General features: G+C 45.1%; 1 protein-coding gene across 2 annotated transcripts in view; it reads right to left on the bottom strand.

Moving 5' to 3' along the window:
- The window catches only part of LOC126996449 (fibrous sheath CABYR-binding protein-like), a 90,928-nt gene that overhangs the window by 7,304 nt on the left and 65,871 nt on the right, over positions 1-17,753 (bottom strand). For both annotated transcript variants that reach the window (XM_050856906.1, XM_050856904.1), the window contains 3 exons: positions 8,809-9,036; positions 7,617-7,799; positions 5,349-5,447 (listed from right to left, as the gene is read on the bottom strand). In XM_050856906.1, the coding sequence (XP_050712863.1) occupies positions 5,349-5,447; positions 7,617-7,799; positions 8,809-8,856 (330 nt within the window). In that variant the 5' untranslated portion in view covers positions 8,857-9,036. The remainder of the gene's footprint in view (positions 1-5,348; positions 5,448-7,616; positions 7,800-8,808; positions 9,037-17,753) is intronic.

The following is a 17,753-nucleotide window of genomic DNA, read 5'->3' as shown; positions in this document are numbered from 1 at the left end:
AACCGGAAAACTGGGTGACCAAGGAGGGTGTGGCGGTGGTGGTGGTGGTAGGGAAGGTGATGGGTATAGTGATTGGGTGTGGTCGTGGTGGTGGTGGTTGGGGTGGTGGTTGGGTGTGGTCGTGGGGGTGGTGTCGAGCAAGGGAAAGGGGAGAGGGCAGCAAGGGGAAGGGGGGAAGGGTGTTGTTTGAGTTGCTTACACCTCCTCCACCCACACTCGTTTTTCTGTGTCCTAGTTCTCAACGTCCTCCTCCCGCCCCCCTTCCTCCCCCTCCTCACTCACAGTCATACACACGCAGCACAATCATAAGGTCCACCTGTCCCTCTCCCGAGACACCTGTCGGGGAAAATTAAGGTGTAAATAAATAATGTAATCGATAATGGAGCTAAAGACCATCGACCATCTGTTTATACCCTCGAGATCCACTTCTTCTCGACTCTATACTCAGCGTTCCAATTCGCGTCTGTCGTTTTCTATTTGCTGTGCCAATACGAGCGGCTCTTTTTCATGTGTTATTTGGTGTTACGAGTCTTATACTACGCCGGGGACAATAACAGTACTTGGCGTGTTACGTGTGATACCTTTTCGTCTATTCTACGTAAATGTCAACAGTTTATGTGTGATGAGCGATGAGAGAGAGAGAGAGAGAGAGAGAGAGAGAGAGAGAGAGAGAGAGAGAGAGAGAGAGTATATCTACATTCATTTCTCTATCTTATTAAGTATCATTAGTCTCCCTTCACCTCATAACGTAGAAAACGGAAGTGACACATAACTCTCCTTCCTCCTCCTCTTCCTCTTCTTCCTCCTCCTAATCAAATCTTCCTCCTCTCATGACACCCTCAACTCGTGACCCTCATTCCGCCGCGGCAGAATTATAAAGATACAATCAGAACATCGTGAGATTTATGACGTACACCAAGACGCGGAGACCCTGCTGGTGCGCTGCGCGGGGGCCGACTACATCACACCTGAACACGGAAGCTCCCCCTGCTATACCGTGTTGTGTGATTAGGCGTGAGGGGGAAAGATGAAGTGGAGAGAGGAGTGATCATAAGGAAAGAGGAGAAAGAAGGTTGATGGGGCAGGACAAAGTGAAGAGGGATGATAGGAAAAAGAAGGTTGAGGGTGAAGGGTGAAGAGGAGAGGAGTGATCATAAGAAAAAAAGAAATAAGGTTGATGGGGGAAAGGATGAAGTGGAGAGGAGCGAGAAGAAAAATCAGAGTCATAAGAAAGAGGGTTATGAGGTTAATGGGGGACTTAGGTAAGGAAAGGAGGCCGAATGGAGATGTCAAAAGGGAAGATGGACCATAAAAAAAGGGAAATAAAACAAAAGTGTGAATAATGACTACTTGGGTTGGACATGGAGGTGAGGGATGAGAATGAATGGAGGGCGGATGAAGACGGTAAAGGGGTAAAAGGGAAATAAAAAAAGGGAAAAAAATAAAGGTGTTAATGACGAAATAAGGGAGATATGAGGCGGGAGATGAGAAGGAAGGAAACATGTGGTATGGGAAATAGGTGAGGAGTGAGGGATGATATAGGAATAGGGATATGGAGGTGAGGGATTAGAAGAAGGGGAAATGTGTAGAGGGGGAAATAGGTAAGGAGTGAGGGATGATATAGGAATAGGGATATGGAGGTGAGGGATTAGAAGAAGGGGAAATGTGTAGAAGGGGAAATAGGTAAGGAGTGAGGGATGATATAGGAATAGGGATATGGAGGTGAGGGATTAGAATAAGGGGAAATGCGTAGAAGGGGAAATAGGTAAGGAGTGAGGGATGATATAGGAATAGGGATATGGAGGTGAGGGATTAGAAGGGGAAATGCGGAGAAGAGGAAATCGGTAAGGAGTGAAGGGGTGACTGAAGTAGGGTGCAGGGGTGAAATGGTGATGATAGAGAGGTGAAAGGATAAAGCTGTGATGTGAGATGTGTGATTGAGGATGTGATGTGGCTTAGTGTGTCCAGGTAGAGTGGGGGTAGCAAGACACCTCTCCACCCGAAATTGACCTCTTTTTTGGCCACTCATTACTTGTGTCTTGTGGGAGCGGTGAGTAGCGGGCTTTTTTTTTCTACGCTATTTTTGTTGCCCTTCAGCCGTCTCCTTTGTTGTTAAGAAATAAAAGTGGTAAATTCGGTTAATAAACTGAAGAGATGAAGTCAGTGTTCTGTATGCGGTTAAGATGAGCTGAAGAAGTGGGTCAATAGATGTTTTTTTTTTGTTTTTTTTTTTGGCATGGTGATTTGTTCCCCACTGATCTCCTTCCTTCTTGCTGTTACATGTCTTTTTTTTTCTTGTTTTCATTTTTTTTTACTTTTCTCCTTTTTCATTTTACTTCCTTCACTTCTTTCTTGTTTTTTTTCTTGTTTTCATTTTTTTTTACTTTTCTCCTTTTCATTTTACTTCCTTTACTTCTTTTTTTATCTTGTTTTTCTTGTTTCTTTCTTGTTTTTTTTTGTTTTCATTCTTTTTTACTGATCTTCCTTTTCATTACTTCATTACCTTCTTTAATTTTTTTCTTGTTTTTCTTATTTCTTTATATTTTTCTTGTTTTCATCCTTTTTATTTTCCTCCTTTTCATTTTACTTCATTCACTTCTTTATTTTTCCTTTCTGTCATCAATGTTTATTCGTAGAACTTTGTCTCACTCCCTTACCATTCTCCCCGTTTATCATTTTCCCTTTATTCTGTATTTTAATAATTTTCTTTAGTTAGCAAGAGACTGAGCTGTCCTCAGACTCGAAGGTGCCAAAGAAAGAGGGAAGAAAGGGGAGAGAGATGAAGAGGTGGAGAGGGAGGGGGGGTGGGTGGGATGAGAGGAAGAGAAGAGGAGAGAGGAAAGAGAAAGACAGAGAAGAGGGGAAGGGAGAGAGGAAGAGGGAAGGACAGAGAAGAGGGGAAGGGAGAGAGGAAGAGGGAAGGGAGAGGAGGAAGGGAAGAAAGAGAGAGAAGATGGGGAAGGAGAGAGGAAGAGAGGAAGGGAGAGAGGAAGAGAGAGAAAGAGGAGAGGAGGAAGGGAAGAGAAAGAGAGAGAGGAGGAGGAGGGAAGGAGGAAGGGAGGAAGAGAGAGAAAGAGGGGAGGAGAAAGAGAAGAGGGGACGGGAGAGAGGTAGAGGGGAAGGGAGAGAGGAGGAGGAGGGAATGAGGAAGGGAGGAAGAGAGAGAGGAGGAGGATGGAATGAGGAAGGGAGGAAGAGAGAGAAAGAGGGGAGGAGGAAGGGAGAAGAAAGAAAGAGGGGAAGGGAGAGAGGTAAGGGGGAAGGGAGTCCAAGGCGCCAGGTAGTTTAATTTTGGGAGCAACACAGGTGACTCACGATGCCAGGGAGGGAGGGAAGGAAGGAGGGAGGGAGGGAGGGAAGGAAGGAGGGAGGGAGGGAGGGAAGGAAGGAGGGTCATTCACCTTTCTCAGAGGCATCGTTGACGTCTGTCCCTCCGCCTCGTACACGTGAGTAGACAGAGAAGGAGGAGGAGGAGGAGGAGGAGGAGGAGTGGATAGAAAGGGGGTGAGAAAACATGGGAGGATAAAAAGGAAAGGGAGGGGTCGAAAAGAGGTGATAAATGCAGTATACTGTGTGTGTGTGTGTGTGTGTGTGTGTGTGTGTGTGATTCAACATGGTCTGATCACATGCTAGACTCGCGATCGCCAGCCAGTACCCTTCCCTGACTGAACTTGTATAGAGCTCCGAAGTGACTGATCTCTGGGCACGGCAGCAATCTCACACCCCCGCACACATCCGGCACCCATTCACTGCAGGGTGGTGGACAGAGGGGGCACGGATTAAATGAAACTGCCCATCCGTCTCCACTTCGCCAGGGAATCGAACCCGGAATCTCTTGGTGGTGAGGCAAGCGCGCTGGCCACTGCACTACAGATCCCCGTGTGTGTGTGTGTGTGTGTGTGTGTGTGTGTGTGTGTGTGTGTGTGTGTGTGTGTGTGTGTGGTATGCGGTGGTTCAATATCGGATGTGCGTGCATGTGTGTTTTATTGTCAAGCATAGTGTTTGTGTGTGTGTGTGTGTGTGTGTGTGTGTGTGTGTGTGTGTGGGCTGGAGAGGGAGGGAGAGAAACATTGAGAGAAAGAAAAGGTTAGGGAGGGAGGAAAACAACAAAGAAAGAAGGAATAGTTTTTTTAGCAATAGTAAGGAAGGGGGGGGGGGGGGATAAAGAAAACAACACGAAGAAAACTAAACAAATGAATGCATGAAAGGATAACGGAAAGGGAAGAAAGGAAAGAAGGAATTAAGGGGAAGAGGGAGGGATGGAGCGAGGGAGAGAAAGGAGGGAGGAAGCAAAGGAAACTGGAAAGGAAGGGAAAGAAACAAAGGAAAGAGAAAAGTAAGGAAAGGAAGCAAAGGAAAGAGAAAAGAAAAGGAAAGGAAGCAAAGAAAAACGGGCAGGAAGAAAAGTATGAAGGACGAAGGGTAGAAGGAGAGAGGGAGGAGGAGGAAGAGAAGGAGCATTTGCGATGGAAGAAAGAATTTGGACGAGGGGATACCGAAGAAAACAATGAGTGAGGAGGCGAAAAAAAGGAAGGTGAGGGAGGGAAGGGGTAAGAGCGAGGGGTAAGCGAAGAAAAAAGAAGCGGAGTGATGGGTGGCGATGAATAATGGAGAAGGAGGAGAAACAGGAAGAGGAGAGAGAGGTCGCTGCATGTATACGTTTGTGTGGACGAATGAAGTATATGTCTGAGAGAGGGAGAGATAAAAAAGAAAACGGAAGGAATATGAAGGAGACTAAAGGAAAGGCTGGTGGGGACAGGAGCCGGGGACGAGAGAACTGGAGAATGAAGGAAAAGGGAAAAAAACGGAAAAAAGATGAACAACAGGAGGAATTGACAAGGAAGGAGGGGCAGGATATAGAAGAGGAGGCAAAGACGGTCGAAGAAAAGGGAGGAAAAAGGAAAGAAATGAAAGGGAAGACGGAGAAAACGATAGGAGAGGAAGATGAAGAGGACGGGGGACAGGAGGAACTTATGATGAGGGAGAAGGATGATTAAGGAGTCAATAAAGGTAAAAGAAAGAAGAAAAAGGGGAGGAAAAAGGAAGGAAATGAAAGGAAACACGGAGAAAACGATAGGAGAGGAAGATAAAGAGGACGGAGGACAGGAGGAAGTGAAAATGAAGGACAAAGCTTACGAAGAAGAGACATAGGAGGTGGAAGAAAGGGGAAGAAAAAGCGAAGGAGAAAAAGGAAGAACGGAGAAAAGGACAGAAGAGAAGGGAGATGAAGCGGTCGTGGTGGAAAGAGATGACGAACGAAGCAGCAGGAGGAGGAAGAAGAGGAAGACGCAAGTGTGACGAGACGAAGTGTGTGTGTATGAGGTTTTAACTCTTTGACTCTTGCTTACCCCCGCCAGGGCCTTCACCGCCTCGCCCTTGTCGTGTCTGGCGGCGATGTGCAGAGGACTCTCGCCTCGCCCGTCCAACCGCTTCACGTCCCCGCCGGCCTGAGGAAGAGAGAGGGAGAAGGAGAAAGATTAAGTGCCATATTCTAACACATTCCGGCGCCCAAGCACACATTTGACAAGGCTTTCGTAGGATATCTGGGTATGTCCACGGGTAGTGTAATGACCCTGGTGGTAGTCTGACCCTTTTTCTGTACCGTGAACATGAAAACAACACATTAGAAGCCGGCTGCTCTCCTCTTTGGCCTTTGAAAATAGTTGATGGGGGAAATAGTTGATGGGAGAAATAGTTGATGGGAGAATTAGCTGATGGGAGAAATAGTTGATGGGAGAGTTAGTTGATGGGTGGGAGAAATAGTTGATGGGAGAATGAGTTGATGGGAGAGGTAGAGGCGTCTGAAAATATCGACCCACGAACGAGAGATTGACACTCATAATATCAAACGTTTGTGGCTGTTGTTGCGAACGTTTTACAAGGCCAGAGAGGAGCTAGGTCGGGTAATCATGATGTTTTTTCCCGCTCATGACGCAGAAGCCTTCCAAGACTTCCGCCAGCCTCAGGAGACAACCCATGGAAACCCCGACAACTTCAGCGAGAGGCTTTGGAAATACAGGTAGGTGTACTAAGGCTTGTAAGAGTTTAATAATATGGGGGTGAGAGGAAGGGATAGTAGACCATTTCCTACTGCCTACGACCTGAAATTGATCTATCTTTCGGCCACTCCTCTGAGATTTTTGTAGGAGCAGCGAATTGCGTTTTTTTTGTTCATTATTGTTTCCTTTTTTTTTTTGCCCTTGAGCTGTCTCCCTTGCTGTAAAAAAGACTTAAACTTTGAACACCACCCTCCAATCATGGGTCAACGGTATACTCTTTAAGGGACATTGGGCAAAGTAGTAACAAGCATGAGTACAGGAGGTAAAAAGAGAGGAGTGAGTACCTATACCTATAATTAACACCGCCTCTCTCTCTCTCTCTCTCTCTCTCTCTCCTGTCACTGCACCCTTAGCCGTCACTCACTCAACACAACAAGACAACAAAAACAACACGCACTTAATAAAAACAACAAAACAACACACACTAAACAAAAATAACAAAAAATGATGAAAACTGTTTACTACTCAAATGAAACGAAAAGAAACGCAAGAACAGCACTGCAAGCAAGAGATACGACATCAGTACATCAGCAGAGATTACAGGAGCAGAGGACATTTGCGTTTATTCTGGGATGGTGAGTGGGCGGAAGAATGGCTGGGGCGTGCTAGCAGGTGGGTGGGTGGAGTGAGAATGTGGTTGCGTGGGTGGGCGGGGTGAGTATGTTTTTGCTATTTGGTGGGTGGAGTGGATGTGCGGAGGCGTGGGTGGGGGTGAGTATGATGGGAGAATGAGCGAGGGATTAGGTGGAGGTGAGTAAAAGGGAGTGAGCAAGAGTGGCTTGGTGAATACTAGGACTGTGAGTTGATGAATATTTGACAAGTGGCAGAAATAGACCCATAATGAACATCTAGGAAGGAGACTGGGAGGTGAATATTTGATGACGTGAATAAAAGGGATGAATGAGGAGGAAGTGTGAGTGAGACTAAGCAAAATACGGAAAAAAAATAAAGAATAAATCAACAACGAGATGAATAGTGAATGGTGAGGAGGGAACAGAGAGGCAAAAAACTTGATATAATGAGGGAGAGAAAGGATGAATAAAAAGTAAATATGAGTGCAAAGAAGGTGTATAACGTAAAAAAATAATACATAAAACAACAGTAAGACGAATAATGAATAACTAGAAGGGAACAGAGAGACAAAAAACTTGATATACTGAGGGAGAGAAAGGATGAATGAGAAGTAAATATGAGTGCAAATAAGCAGTATAACGTTAAGAAAAAAATACATAAAACAACAGTAAGACGAATAATGAATAACTAGGAGGGAACAGAGAGGCAAAAACTTGATACTAGGGAAGGGACGCATGAGGAAAAGTGTGTGAACGTTTTTTATAGGAGCAGTGAGTAGCGGGCTTTTTTTTTCATTATTGTTTACGCATAAGGAGAAATGTGAGTGTGAACGCTTTTTATAGGAGCAGTGAGTAGCGGGCTTTTCATTTTTCATTAATGTTTCCTTTTTTTGCCTTTGAGCTATTTTCTTTGCTGTAAAAAAAAAAAAGACAACACACTGAAAAAAAAATATAGTATCAAAAGACAACAGCAGCAGTCACGTACTTTAGCCAGTTTGTGGATGAGTTCTTCGCAGCCTAACTTGGCGGCGATGTGCATGGCGGTGTACTCGAGGCCTTGTTTGTCCGTGAACACCTTGTTGACATTGGCGTGCGTCTCGACGGCTCTCTGCAACGCGTCCTTGTCGGCGTTTCTCATGGCGAACTCCAGTGCCTCATCGGGGTTCGTCTGGGTGAGGAGGGAAGGTCAGGGTGGAGGACGTGTGGAGTGGGTGAGGAAGGTGATGCCGTGTGGATGATAGGGAAAGGTATGGGACGTGTCGATGATGGATGTAGAATATGTAGATAATGATAGTCGTGTTGTGAGGGTTGATATTAGTGAAGGTACAACGTTGCAATGAAGCCGTTGTGTGGGTTGTGTGAGGAAGATGATGCCGTGTGGATGATAGGGAAGGTTATGGAACGTGTCGATGGATGCAGATGATGATAGTGGTGTTGTGAGGGTTGATATTAGTGAAGGTACAACGTTGCAATGAAGCCGTTGTGTGGGTTGTGTGAGGAAGATGATGCCGTGTGGATGATAGGGAAGGGTATGGAACGTGTGGATGACGGATGCAGATGATGATAGTGGTGTTGTGAGGGTTGATATTAGTGAAGGTACAACGTTACAGTGAAGCCGTTACTGTGGGAAGACTGTACGAACCACTACAAGTATATCTGAAGAGGAGGAGGATCGAAGTACACTGAAGGGATGGTTAAGTATACAGCGGAAGGATGAGATATTGGTTTCAGTACAGTAGAAGGATGACTTAAGTTCAGTGGAGTAACAACCTAAGTACGTGAGAAAGATGACTTAAAGACTGTTTGGGGGATGACTGACGGTGGCGGTGAAGGTGGTGGATATGGAGACGGCTGAATATTTTAGGGAATGAAGATGAAGCTAGTGGGGGAAAAAAAAACATCGTCATATATTAAAACCTCAAAAGATGAATATTTTAAGGGATGAAGATGAAGCTAGTGGGAAAAAGCATCGACATATATTAAAACCTCGAAAGATGAATATGAGAGCAATGATAAATAAGAAAAAATGTTACTAAGCGTTAATTGTTGACGGGAAAACGGGGCGATAACTTCACCTCTGTCCATAAAATACGTTTCATGAATGTCTAAGGTGAGGAAGAGTTCATGATAACTTCTTAGGTGACTCAGGATTGAACAAAAGACACACGGCAACTCACGGGGTCAGGAATGCCAGCGGCGGCCTCGGAGCTGAGTCCACACCCCATGATGTCTTCTTAACTGGTGCCTTTCGCGTGAGTCTTGAGTCTAGTAACGTGGCGTCCTCTTCCGGCGGCTGCAATGACTTACTTACTCCTGATAGACTCCTTGGTTATCAGGCTCTTGACAGGCTGACCAAGGACACCTCCGCTTCACTCCCTCGACGGCCGCATCTGGTCATCTCACACCTGAGGACACAACCAGGATATTACACAGTGTTTCCACCTTATTGCCCCGCTCATTTCTACAGTTCAACCTGCTTCGGCGTTTTCTTCCGAGCGAGTTACTTGGCTTATGTGATTTCCTGGCAAAGTTCCGCCGTCCGCTCAAGGTCCAGGCGACACCATAACGCGGAAAGAGGAAAATTTAATAAGTGGCTCGACGGGAAGCGCTGTTCAAGGTCTGTCATCACTTCCTCCGCCGCCGTCGCTGTTATGAGGATGATTCAGGGCGTGAGGGAAGCATTGTGCGTGTTTGTTTTTTTGAGAGGAAGTCTTTGTGTAAGTCTCTGTATTTCTTCCAGCTTGTTTCATTTACTGCTTTAGGGTGGTGTGGAAATTTGAAGTTGTATTGTTTTTTGACAGTAAAATTGGGAAAAAACAATCATTCATGTATATTTTTTTCTCATATACGGCAGGTCGAAGGAGTTTGGATAATTTTCCGAAATGTACATCGTCTGGTAAACCTTCCCTGTTGGCTTTAAATGAAGAGAAATGCTGTTAAGTGCACGAGTTTTTTAATACCCGATGATATTTTAGGAAGATGATCACGTCTTTTTTACAGCAAGGATGGCAGCTCGAGGGCGAGACACAAAGGCAGAATAAAAGCTCCATAAACGCTGCTCCGGCAAAAGAAAAATAGGACGAGAGGCAAAAAGAGAGGTCAATTCCGGGTAGAGAGGTGTCCTGATACTCTCCTCAAGAAAGAGTTCGAGTCGTAGGCAGGAGGAAATATACATATATGAGAAAAACAAAATATACCCGAATGATCGTTTTCCCCACTTTTACTTTCAACAAAACAATACGACTTCAGATTTCCACACCACCCTAAAGCAGTAAATGAAACAAGCAGGAGAAATACAGAGACTTACACAAAGACTTCCTCTCAAAAAACAAACACACACCACGCTTCCCTCACGCCCTAAAACAACAACAGAAGCCTAAGGAGGAGGAGGAGGAGATAGAAGATAAAGAGGAGAGAGACAGTCCGGGGTTATGATGCAAATCAACTACCAACACAGGAACAAAAAAGCAGAAGCAAAAAACGAGTTGAACGTCCTCCTATTTTTCCATTTCTTCCTCTCGCGCGCGCCGGCTAACCCCCCCCCCGTCCCCGTCCCCGTCCCAGCCCGCCCCAGGTATAAGGCAGACAAACAACACCTTTCTTTCCGCCACGCAGCTCCGCCAGTTCAAGGTTCAGGTGGGACGCTCGGCTGAGAGGCGGAGTACATAGCATAGCGGCGGCGGCGAGATTAGTGGTGAAGGGCGAGTTAGGAAAGTTAGTAGAGAAAACACGTGGATCGAGTGTGTGTGTGTGTGTGTGTGTGTGTGTGTGTGTGTGTGTGTGTGTGTGTGTGTGAAATAGGTAGATAGGTAGATAGATTGATATTTTTTTTTTTACATCAAAGGACACGGCTCAAGGGCAACAAAAAGAGCAAAAAAAAAAAAAAAAAACGCCCGCTACTCGCCGCTCCCATAAAAGATAAAAGAAAAGAATAGCCAAATGAGAGGTCAATTTCGGTGGGGATTGATAGAGATGGCAAAAGAACATTGATAGTATGAACGTTGGGAAAGGGAAACAGCCGACTGGTTATTGTAACAAAGCACAGAAAATGGATTTGATGGTACGGCGGGTGATGGAACGTAGAAAATCTTTTATAATGAAAATGAAAAATTAATAGTTAAAGTTAAGCGGCAAATAATGACAAATAACGGTCATATGTGGAAGGAGGAAAGGAATTTGCAAAGTGGAGATTGGAGAAAAAAATGGAAAATGGAAAGAGTAAACTGATATGGAGTGATAAAAAAAAAGGAAAATGGGGAAAAATGAAAAAAATGAAAAAAATGAAAAATGAAAAAAAAGAAAAAAAATGAAGAAAAAAAATGGAAAATGGAAAGAGTAAACTGATATGGAGTGAGTAAAAATAATAAAAGGAAAATGGTGAAAAAAATGGAAAATGAAAAAAATGAAAAAAATGAAAAAAAAGGAAAATGAAAAAAATGAAAAAAAAGAAAAAAAAAAAGGAAAATGGAAAGAGTAAACTGATATGAAGTGAGTAAGAAAAAGTAGACGCGGAACACAATAAAGGTGGATGAATAAATGATGATAAATGGAGCTAAGATGTGGAATATGTGGAAGAAGGAAAGGAATTAGCAAACCGGAGAGTGGGAAAAAAATAATGGAAGACAGAAAGAACAAACTGATATGGCGTATGAGTAAGACAAAGTGGATGGGAGAGACGATAAAGGTTGATGAATAAATGATGATAAGTGGAGCTAAGAGTGGAGGAAAGTATACAAGGGGGCAATAAAGTAGACGAGAAAGAAAAAAAAAAAAGAAAAAAAAAGTTAGTAGCTACCGACGAGGCAAGTTTCTGTTCACCGGACGCAAGATGATGAAGCAGATCAATACAGTGCCATTATGTCAGCCACTCATCATCATCATAATAATACTATAAAAAAATAATGAAAAAAAAAAACCTCTTGATTGGTGCTTGGTGGTCACTACGCATTATGATTATACAATATCACCTTGAACACACACACACACACACACACACACACACACACACGACCGACTGCTACACTGTGACCGACTGACAAACAATTAGGAACGGGGTTAAACGAGTTAAGAAACACACACACAGAAAGGAAGGACATAATGAGGAAGAAAAAAAAAAAAGGGAAAATATGAAAGGAAGTGAAGGGGGAGCGACATCCATGGACGGCAGGAAACTCCACACGGATAAGTAAGTGAGTTAAGTTAGCGGGGATCGAACCCAGGGCCGCTTGTCATTACTGGGGCAACACGTCTCCACCAGGCAGCATGTAATTAAGGATCTATGTGCAGCACGTCGCTTATATTATAGCTCACCTAATGAACCGCTATCTATGCCAAGGACTGCTATCTGCCTCCTCTAGTTTAGTTTGTTAGGCTTTTTATCTATTTATCTTTTTATCTATCTGTCTGCCTTTCTATCCATCTATGTATCTTATTTTCTATGTATCCTATGTAAGCTTATTTTTTGTCTATCTATCCATTCCTTTATCACAGAGTATATATATCGGTGTCTGTCTGTCTGTGTGAATGACTATATGTGTGTTTATCTATACCTTTGGCCATATATCTAACACAGGAAAATCACCCGCAGATATTTAATAGTGCCATTCTGAAATTTATGCCATATCAATCTTCCTCCTTATTTAAACCTGCACACACTCTAATATGTTTACCTGTGTTCCTTCTCAGTCACAAGAGGCAATATCCAGACCTAACCACCTGTTCCCACCTTCCCTTCTGTGTTCCTTCCCTGATGCAACAAACATTTTCACTTTATTAAACTGCACACACTCCGTTATTATATTTACCTGTGTTCCTTCGCAGTCACAACAAGCGATATCCTCACCTAACCACCTGTCCTCACCTGCCCCTCACCTGGCTCAGATTTGTTCCTCCTCCTTAATTTATCCACCTGTTTACCTCTCCACCTGTCTGCCTCGCGGTCTATTCGGGTAAATTTATTGGTTTTCTTTGGTGATGGATATAAAACACCCTCCATTAGTCCCTGTCACCTCACATGCACTCCTCCTCCTCTTCCTTCTTCATTACTAATACCACCTCAAACATTTCCCTCTTCGCTTTTCTTTCTTGTCAACACTCATGATTTTTCTCTTTCAACTCCTCCTCCTCCTCCTCCTTTCCTCTCTCCTCCTCTAAGCGGTTCGACCTCTTCCTTTCGCTTCAACCCAATTTCTCATCAATCTCTCCACTTCCGTAATATTCCTCCTCCTCCTCCTCCTCCTCCTCCTCTTCAGTTATAAGTAAAGTGAGTAAGAGGCAAACTGACGTAAATGCGAAATCGAAACGCCAAGGTGGAGTGGTAATGTTGGGAGTGATTATGGCGCAAAAGTGTTGGTTATTAAGTGGGGCGTCGAAATCTTAGTGGCGGAGGAGGAGGAGGAGGAGGAGGAGGAGGTGGAGGTGTTGTTGTTGGTAGTGGTGGCGGTGGTGACTGTGGTAAAAATTCTTTGTTATCCCTTTCAATACATGCCTAACTAATGGAGGTTCTCGACGATACTCTTTTCTATCAGTATAATGCAGTATCTTAATAACTGATAAGGGTTTTAACTGTGATACAAAGCCAGTTTTCTTCACGTTGAAACAAGTTGGGAATCGACAATGACCGCGCGAGACCATCACCCAAGCAAGTCCGCCAGTCCCTCCCTCAAAGACTTTCTGCGACAGGTTACGTGACACGGACTATAGAGGGATGTGGAGGGTGAGGAACCTTTCACAACAAGTTTACATCATGTTCGGGAGTGTGCCTGTCGCCCTGGAGCATAATTCCGTCTTCAACCTCTGATTCAGTGGGGGACAAAATGCCTCCCCCCGGACACATGCAGGCAGGGCAATAACACATGACAGTCAGGAAATCACCGTTTACCTTCCCTGTCTTTATCATACGAACACCTTACAAGGAAACACTGGCGACACTGACACTCATGATCCCACGTTTCCTTAAGTATCCCGATGTCAAGAAACCCTCAAAGATGAACGAACGAAGGAGTGATCTGTGGGACGCCTAACATTTGTAACCGTAGAATGAATCCCCGACAGGTTAATACAGTTTACCTTCCTCACGCTTCCCTGATGTTTTTGTCAGGAAACCAGTAGGAAAGGACGAAATGAGGAGGGAAGAGTACACTGACTACCCGATAATATTCGAATCGAGGGGCGTTGTTGGGCATTTTATTTTTTACATTAAAGGAGACGGCTCAAGGGCAACAAAAAGAGTGCAAAAAAAAATAAAATAAAATAAAAGCCCGCTACTCGCCGCTCCCATAATAGACAAAAGTAAAGAGTAGCCAAAAGAGAGGTCAATTTCGGGTGAAGAGAGCTTAGAATGTTGACCTCCACCACCAGGTGACGCTGAACTGAGGTCAAAGATATGGAGACGGAACGGGACAAACAACAACATCGAACGGAAGAGACGAGGCAAAGACCAGGAGCAAAAACGCTGAAGGTTTCTTGACTCAGACACGAGAGAAAAAAAAGGACGGAGCGTTGGAGATCATAACACCGATCCGACGATGATACAATTTTATGTATTTATGCTGATGATTAGATGAATGTAACTTGCCAATGTAATTACACGAGAAAAAAAAGTAAAAAAAAGTGCTCATTACGTTATGCAGCACCTAACGTATCGTGCTGTCTCTTTCAAATTATTATTATTATTAATATTATTATTATTATTATTATTATTATTATTATCATTGTTATTATTACTATTATCATTATTAGCAGCAGCAGCAGTAGAAGTAGCAGCAGTAGTAGTAGTAGTAGTAGTAGTAGTAGCTGTAGTAGTAGAACTTTGTTGTTACTGTTGTAGTTGTAATTGTTGATGATGATGATGATGATGATGATGGTGGTGGTGGTGGTTCTGGTGTTGCTGTTGCTGGTGGTGATGGAGGTGAAGACGGAGTTATTCTTGTTGAAAGAGGAGAAGGAGGAGAAGGGGAGGAGGGAAGGGGAGGAGGAGGGGGAGGAGGAGGAGGGGGAGGAGGAGAGACGGGGAGGAGGCGAGAGGAGGAGGAGGAGGAGGAGGAGGGCTAGGAGGAAAGGGCAGGAGGAGGAGGAGGGGGAGGAGGAGGGGAGGAGAGAAGGGGAGGAGGAGAGAGGAGGAGGAGGAGGAGGAGGAGGAGGAGGGCTAGGAAGAAAGGGAAGGAGGAGGAGGAGGGGGAGGAAGAGAGGGAAGGAGGAGGAAGAGAGGGAAGGAGGAGGAGGAGGAGGGGTAGGAAGAGAGGGAAGGAGGAGGAGGAGGGGTAGGAAGAGAGGGAAGGAGGAGGAGGAGGGGTAGGAAGAGAGGGAAGGAGGAGGAGGAGGGGTAGGAAGAGAGGGAAGGAGGAGGAGGAGGGGTAGGAAGAGGGAAGGAGGAGCAGAGGAGAAAGGAGGAGGAGGAGGGGTAGGAAGAGAGGGAAGGAGGAGGAGGAGGGGTAGGAAGAGAGGGAAGGAGGAGGAGGAGGGGTAGGAAGAGAGGGAAGGAGGAGGAGGAGGGGTAGGAAGAGAGGGAAGGAGGAGGAGGGGAGGAGGTGGAAGACAGGTCAAGGCAGAAGGGAGTCATAAAGGGTCGTTAATATGGATGTGTCAGCTGTGTGTGTGTGTGTGTGTGTGTGTGTGTGTGTGTGTGTGTGTGTGTGTGTTCCCTTGAGTCATCTTTGTTGTCGATTATTCCTGACGCGCGGGTGCCCTTGTGTATGTGTATATATAATTCTCCACCACCACCACCACCACGGCCTGATCACGAATTCGACTCGTGATCGCCAGCAGATACCCTCCAGACATGAGCCTCTTTATAGTCGATCTCTGGGTACTGCCAGGACCTCACACACCACACACCCCATCTCCCTTGCTCAGAGGGGGACAGTAACCACTCCTAGTCAACGGAAAGAATCCGGCCTCAGCAGGGCTCGAACCGTCGCCCTGTCAGGTCGTGAAGGCTGGCAGAGTAGCGCTCTAACCAGTTGAGCCAGCGGAGCGGTGTGTGTGTGTGTGTGTGATTGAGAGAGAGAGAGAGAGAGAGAGAGAGAGAGAGAGAGAGAGAGAGAGAGAGAGAGAGAGAGAGAGAGAGAGAGAGAGAGAGAGAGAGAGAGAGAGAGAGAGAGAGAGAGAGAGAGAGAGAGAGAGAGAGAGAGAGAGAGAGAGAGAGAGAGAGAGAGAGAGAGAGAGAGAGAGAGAGAGAGAGAGTGCTATTTACTATTGCATAAAAACACAAGGCAAGAATTTGTTTGTCTGAAGACTGTCGCAGTGTTTGTTTTTGTTTGTTTGTCATTGTTGCTGCTTATTTTGTTATAATGTTGGTGCTGATTGTATCGTTGTAAATATTGTAAGCTACTGTAATTGTTGTTGCTATTGTTGTTATTGTTGTTATTATACTGTAGGTTATGTGGTGTTTTATCCTTGTTTATGTTTTCAGAATGACACACACACAAACACACACAAACACACACACACACACACACACGCACACACTCGCACACGCACGTCATCAAATCTCCCTTGCCGGTTGTTCAGAAAGGAGAGATGGAGGGATTGACCGTTAGAGGAAGGAATCGAGGGGGGGAGGGAGGGAGTCATATGAGGATCCTATGGGCGAGGTCAGACAAGTAGATAGGAGTGATGAGGGCCGGAATGAAGAGCAAGTGATAAGAGAGAGAGAGAGAGAGAGAGAGAGAGAGAGAGAGAGAGAGAGAGAGAGAGAGAGAGAGAGAGAGAGAGAGAGACCATGAGGAGAAATGTAAATGGAGATGGATAAAAAAATAAGTTCGGCAGCCAATTTGAGTAAGAGGAGATGTACACAGAATTACATGGATGCTCAGATCAACACAGACCCTTTGGTGTGGGCTATAAGTGGTCTTTCCAAAACGGCCACAAAGACATTGCATTTTCTCTTCAGCCATGTAGTAATGTGACGTAACGGTCGGCTTTGTTTTAAAATTGATCAGTCGTGTTACATTGGACTAATAAAGATGTGAAATAGATAGAGAGATTAAATGATAGAAAAAAAAAATATACAGACATGGTTCTCTTCGTAGGTCATGGATGAAGGATGGTCGATAAGTGGGAGTGAGGAATCAAGGTGGAGGGAGAGGACGACAGGTAAACAAGAGAGGGATAGATAGATAGATATAAAGAAAACAAATAGCTAGACACGATCCCATACGTAAGTCATGGATGGAGGAATGGTTGAAAGTGGGGATGAGGAACCAAGGTGGATAGGAGGGAGAGGAAGACGGAACAGAGGACAACAGGTAAACAAGAGAGGGATAGATAGATATAAAGAAAACAGATAGACACGATCCCATAGGTAGGTCATGGATGGAGGATGGTTGAAGAGAGGGAGTGAGGAACCAAGGTGGATAGGAGGGAGAGGAAGACGAAACCGGGTCCGACAGGTAAACAAGAGAAACAGTAAAGGCGAGGAGAAAGAGTCAACACAGCGGTAGGTCATGGGCGGTGAGGGGGGGGAGGGAGGGAGAAGGAAGGCGAAGGGAGCGAGAAGTGAGGTAACCTGTGACCCGTGACCCTGAACGTGACCCCCCCTCCCCCCCCCCCCGTTCTTCCTTCCCTGCCCACCCCAAACGTCGATACACTTAAGTCATCCTCACGCACCCCTCACCCCACGCCCCTCACCCCTAACCCCTCACCCCAGACCGACAGCAACACACCCAGACGGCACCCCCCCGGCATCACCACCAAGGACGAAGGAGCAGAGTGGCGTGGAGGTCAGTATTAGCCACCATCCACACGACATAAAACATACACTCCTGATTTCAAGAAATATATAAAGAAAATAACCTTATGCTCTACCTAAATCACATGCCTACCACCTATCTTGCAAACTTTCTCAGATATTGCTCTTCAAGTTTAATGGAAATCTGCTCTCGTACTTTTCCAGAGGCTAAACAAAGGAGAATTTTCAATGCCCATGGAAAGTTTAATTAAAGAGAATCTGAGTATTTTAGGATAGAGTGAGTGTATGGATATAGTCATTTACACCTGAAACTTTATCATTCTCCCTCAATACACCTCAAGTACTCCAGGGGATGCACATTTACACCAACAGCATGCAAATTCGTCTGACTTCTTTACTCATATCGAGGAAGGAAGAGGAAAGCGGAGGAAA

This window comes from Eriocheir sinensis, chromosome 10 (genome assembly GCF_024679095.1).
Source record: "Eriocheir sinensis breed Jianghai 21 chromosome 10, ASM2467909v1, whole genome shotgun sequence".
Taxonomy (NCBI): domain Eukaryota; kingdom Metazoa; phylum Arthropoda; class Malacostraca; order Decapoda; family Varunidae; genus Eriocheir; species Eriocheir sinensis.
Note: the sequence above shows the minus strand (reverse complement) of the source record. Positions and strands in the feature narration are given on the sequence as shown.